General features: G+C 41.4%; 1 protein-coding gene across 1 annotated transcript; it reads left to right on the top strand.

The window, feature by feature from the left end:
• The first annotated feature begins 310 nt into the window (after positions 1-310).
• On the top strand, positions 311-2,563 carry id3 (inhibitor of DNA binding 3). The gene is made up of 3 exons (XM_080413815.1): positions 311-826; positions 1,282-1,355; positions 1,802-2,563. Exons 1-2 carry the CDS (start codon positions 530-532, stop codon positions 1,333-1,335), a joined length of 351 nt encoding a protein of 116 aa, XP_080269941.1. The 5' UTR covers positions 311-529; the 3' UTR covers positions 1,336-1,355; positions 1,802-2,563.
• Positions 2,564-5,492: the final 2,929 nt, after the last annotated feature.

Genomic DNA, 5,492 nt, shown 5'->3' with positions numbered 1-5,492 from the left:
GTACAAGCTTGTAGATCGGCTATTTTCAAATAGCCAATGTAGCTACCGTATGGTTTAAAGTGCTCATGTAGCCTAGTAGTCGCTTCTTTTAGGCTTGTTTTCATAGACCTGGCTGGCTGCTTATTTCTCTCACAAAATCTGGCAACAGTGCCCTCCATTAGGCACGTCAGCCAATTAGAAGCGATATGCTCCTCGAAGCCGTCAGGAACCCTACACAAACAGACCTATCAGAACAGCGGGGAGGCTTATTTATATGCGAGAAAGGCGGGGTCAAGTCAGCGCGTGTGTATAAATCCATGCTTACACACCACTGGGAGATCACATCACAGTAAGTGCTCATTTCTCTCTCTGGATATCTTCAACCGAAAGAAAACCCTCTCTAGTAGTCTGCTCTCAACGCCAGGCACTCTCTCTTATTCTTCTAAGCATTTTTCTAAGTGCTTATTTCTCTGGATATCTTCAACCATCTCTGCCTCTAGGCTGCTCTCAACGCTTATTCATTCTTCTAAACATTTTTGTTTCGCAAACAATGAAAGCGATCAGTCCCGTTCGTTCAGTGAGGAGCTGTTACAAAGCCGTGTGCTGCATCTCGGACCAGAGTCTCACCATCACCCGGAATAATAAACCGTCTATGGACGAGCCCCCACTGTGCGACATGAACGACTGCTACTCCAAGCTGAAGGAGCTGGTGCCCAGCATCCCCCAGAACCAGTCGGTCAGCCAGGTGGAGATCCTGCAGCACGTCATCGATTACATCTTCGACCTGCAGATCGCACTCGAGGACGAGGCGACATCAGCCGCGCCAGAGGTGGTCCTGTCGATAAAGGTGAGACAAGGATTTCCTCACGTTTGGAATTGTGTTTACACGTTTAATTCTTATGCTTTTGCCTTACAAAACCAAAGTTTATTTGAATATGAGTTAAGTCAGTGGTTCTCAAACTTTAAAATTTCAAGGACTCCCCTTAACTCTGACAGTATACAAATGGACCCTAACGGGTCCATTTGGTTCCAGTTGTCTACTGTCAGAGTTACAGACTTGTAAGGGTCCATTTATAACCCCCTCAAGGAACCCTGAGAGTCCCTGGACACCACTTTGAGAACCACTGAGTTAAATGTTGCAATGGGTACTTTGAGCCTATAGTATAGACTGTGATGACACAAGATGCTAAGGCAGAATGTTATTCCTCTTTGCAGCTAGGTTGCTTCTGATTGATAAGTCATAGTTACTGCATGAAAGTGGTGTCAAGATCTTAAACTTTGTCCTTTTTGTTTTTCAACCAGACTGCAGACCTTGCTCGCAATTTCTCCAAAGAAGACGGCCGGTTGTGCCATTAGAATAATGACAACAATATACGGTATGTATTATGTCTATTCCTGTTCATACTTCTTTAAGCATGCCATACTGATGTGTACTTATCATGTGTTGCACAGAGATCACAAGACTCTGTGTTGTGTAAAATGTGGCTTTGGGCTACACTTTTCCTTCAGCAAAAATGACTGCAGTGAAATGACAGACTCCCATTTTGGCTTTCCAATTTAAAAAATAAAACCCAGCAGCCTGTAAAATACCAACTGGAATAGTCTGGGCATTGATATGCAGAGGGAGCTTTGGGTCCCCCATGCCCCCACACTCACCATGGTTGCCAATTAGGCAGGCCAGTGAATGTGTGGCGGATTCATTGCTATCTGCCTGAGGTTAATGAAAGTTCCATGCTAGGCGCCAGTCTGTCTGCTCCCCTCTGCAGGGAGGGAGGGAGAGAGAGAGATCTGACTTCACTTTTCTTCCTTTCTCTCCATGCAGGTGCAGGGAAACACATGTCTCCACTTCACTCCGGGCAAGAGGACAAGAGGGGCAGAAAGGGTGGGATAGGTATTTGGAGAGGAGGGAGGGGAGGGGGGTTAAAGAAAGAAGCAAAGAAAAAAGTGGACTGTTCCCTAGAAGATTGAGGATCAACAGTAGTGTACTCCCTTAAGCAAGACTCATTGCTTGGTGACCACACGGACAAATTGACACACCAAAGCTGAATACGTGATTGGAAATTGGAAGGACTTTATGTAACTCCCCCATTGTACTCCCCTCTCTTCCCCAATACATTTTTCCCCCTATAGAAATGTATCAATACATTGTTGTTCATTTCTTAGCTCTTTTTTTATGTTACATTCCAAGGCAAGCAGCCTTTTTTCTGGATTCAACTCCAGTATTTAGCTCGAGCCTACTCCTATCCCTTCTTTGCCCAGTCTTAAACCCTATATCACTTAATTACCCTCTCATTACTTTCCCACAATCTGTTTTCTAATGGCTTGGAGACTGTTCTGACTTGTTGAGAATGAGTAGATATCTACTGTGGGAATGTAAGATGTGGCAGTTGACTTGGATTAGAATGTGTTATCCTTTCGTTATGGGGGGCACCTTGGGTATGAACTCTATACTAGAGTTAATTGTAACAGTTTGTAGGGATTGTGTTATTTCTACGGACAATGTACTGTGGGTTTCATAAACTCTTTATTAATGTGTGCTTTGTATGAATGTTATTGTGTAATGAAATAAAAAATATGTTCTAAAGCAGTCTCTGTTGTTACATTATATGTAGAAGTATTTGCCTTGTTCAAACAACGTGATGTAATCTGATTTTAACGCAGCAGTGCTCTTCAATGGAGAGAGGAAATATTGACATGCTTTTCAGGGTTTGGTTTAGTGAATTGCTGATACATACGACAGGATGTATTCAGAAGAATCTTGAGGTTGAGTGATAGGAAATCAAACTGAGGGAGTTTCCTGTGAGTGTCTCTGTTTTTCCATTGACTGGGTGAGCACCCGTTCCAGTGTGAGGCAATCACTCCAGATGGTTAAGAACACAGGCAGGCAACAAGTTGTCACATAGCAGCACCACATGCTCGAAACAAGCATTTGGCAATCTAGGAATAAGCTCCTCATTGTTAAAATATGAAAATCAAAGGTCAGTGTATGGGATAAGGACATGTATTGAACACAGTGTATAAACTACCTGTAATGCTGCATTCCCACATTGGCATATCATATAAATACAGTATGCTATGCAAATTAATAGTGTCTGATGGTACAAGAGCCCAATGGTTTATTATCTAGAATGAGAATGCCACACTTGAATTGAGCTCATAATGTAAGCAACCTACCCCACCTTATGAATATATGTGGACTTACAGGCCTTAAATTATGTGTAGTGTAGATCAGCAGTACTAGTTGGTTACGTGTATTGTCCCTGTGGGGACATGTGTTTATTTATTTTGTAAAATCATGTAATGTTATGCCACCCTACTCTGACCTGACCCACTGACAGAGTCAGTGCCAGTTAGGGTTAGGATTTTAGTTTAATCATTTAATTGTTTGCTGATCATCACTCAGGGTCATCACAGGCAATGTTCAAAAAACAGCTTCTTAAGTATTTATTGTATGTTTAAATTAGAGGAGTAAATGATTAAATGCTAAAAGTGAGCATATTACAGCTAAAGACATATATACATTATGAATTGGCCTAGTGTGCAAGGATGACCAACTCTGAGTATGCAGGCTAAGACTATATTACGGCTCCATCTAGTGGTGGAAATGGACTCCTAAAATGAGCACCAGGGGTATAGTCCAGGGGCCAAGCCAGATTTTGGTACCACCTAAGGTGGCAGTACATTTTTGGTATTTTTGTATTCCTACATGTCTCTAGTTTATATTTTGGTATGATACATCTTCCAATTCAGTAGCTTAATGACAGTAATCACTCTAAACAAGCCATATGAAACCGTGATGTGTGTGAATCATTTATATGGCTTCTAAGTTCTAGTAGACAATACTTTTTGGAAACCAATGGTCTTATAAACAGTTGACCCTGAGGTAATTATACCAGTAGAATCGCACTTGTCACAACCAGTCTGAGGAAATTCTGGTATTGTGCATATTTAATTAGATAATTTGCATATTTGAACACATTTGTGGAAATTACATGATGTATACAATTACAGTTAGATATTTCAAAAAGTGTAAAACATATATTCATCCATGCTGTGACTGGTTGTGACAAGACTTCTCCGATTTTTGTTGTTTGCAAAAATACTGCTTTGCTTAACATAAGCTTGTAAAAGTTGACCTTCCTTCGGTCTAGTGGGTGGTCATAGCTGAATGGGTAGAGAGGCCGCATGGGGAAATTAAAGTCCCAGGTTTGATTCCTGGCCCCAGCTATGTGTCGAGGTGTCCATGAGCAAGACACTTCACACCTAACTGCTCCCCAGAGCCATGCTGTCCCCCATCTTTCCCTTTCCCCTTGGCCAATGCATTCACTGGTCCAAATCAGATCAGAGTTGATTGATGACATTAGGCGTCAAGTAATGGCTGTCCTGTTTGGTGGAAAGTGCACAGATTCCCTCACAACAACGCAATCTAACACCTTCAGCAAGGAGGTTGTCTCAGCTTCATCACTTGTAACGCCTGAACGTCTAAACTGAATCTGCCACCAAACTTCACTGTTGTAGAAGACACTGGTCTATCATATACATGGTTTTGATGGGGAAAAAGAGGGTGTGGGTAATATGAACTAGGGGTGCAAGCTGCAGGATGATCAATCTGTCTTACTGTATGTCAATAATGCATGCTGCTCCAGAAGCATTCATTTTTGGAGTTCATTCATTGTAACTTCTCCACTGCCTACAAGACACTCCGCTGATCTGGTAGAAGATATGGACAACCATGTACTACTGTCTGTGGACTGTGTCAACTTGAGGAATGTCTCAATTCCACATAAAGTCAGAGTCAGAGTCAGAGTATGACGATGAATAGTGACTGTACAACAGCACCTGTTAATAACACAACAAGTGCCTATAATGGGCTATGGCTTACTGGATTACTGGACAACCCCATTGGGGTTATTAAAGTAATTTCGTAAGTAAGCAATAGATTTATGCTTGCTTATTATGCTTCCCCCTTTATAGATTGAATAGTAATAGAAACATAGCCATTTTAAGCTCCTGGCAGCCATCATGGACGCCATCTTGAAAATGAGACTTTCTGCCTTTCTGGAAGTTACATTTTCCTAGATTATTTTTGTATGCTTATTTAGCATGCCCAATAGTAACATAATTCATAATTTGTATGAATTTATGGGGTGTTCAACCATATACTGAGCCATCTAATATGGGAGTTTCTGCATACCGGCCACTAGTGGGCCAGCCCAAGTTGTATGCAGGGCTTTTGAAAACCTTACACCCACACCTAACACCATGTCAAAAATCTAAAACCTGTCACTAAGTGCACAATCTTTATGAGTGTTGACATATTCCCTCACAGCTATTACAACTACAGCTTGTAGCAGTTTGTCCGAGCTAACCTCGCAAACCGTTCCGGTCACAGACATACCTCCACTATTTTTCTCACATATGTTTTACACTTTTTGAAATATCTAACTGTAATTGTATTTATCATGTGATTATTTTCACAAATGTGTTCAATTATGCAATTATCTTATTAAATA

The sequence above is a fragment of the Gymnoscopelus braueri genome, assembly GCF_963280865.1.
Source record: "Gymnoscopelus braueri genome assembly, chromosome: 19".
In the NCBI taxonomy this organism is placed as follows: domain Eukaryota; kingdom Metazoa; phylum Chordata; class Actinopteri; order Myctophiformes; family Myctophidae; genus Gymnoscopelus; species Gymnoscopelus braueri.
Note: the sequence above shows the minus strand (reverse complement) of the source record. Positions and strands in the feature narration are given on the sequence as shown.

What these genes read in the sequence shown, in the direction of transcription:
- id3 (XM_080413815.1), top strand. Translation starts at nt 530, where the DNA reads ATGAAAGCGATCAGTCCCGTTCGTTCAGTGAGGAGCTGTTACAAAGCC. An exon ending in AGGTGGTCCTGTCGATAAAG is followed by an intron (nt 827 to 1,281) that starts GTGAGACAAGGA and finishes TTTTTCAACCAG; the next exon opens with ACTGCAGACCTTGCTCGCAA.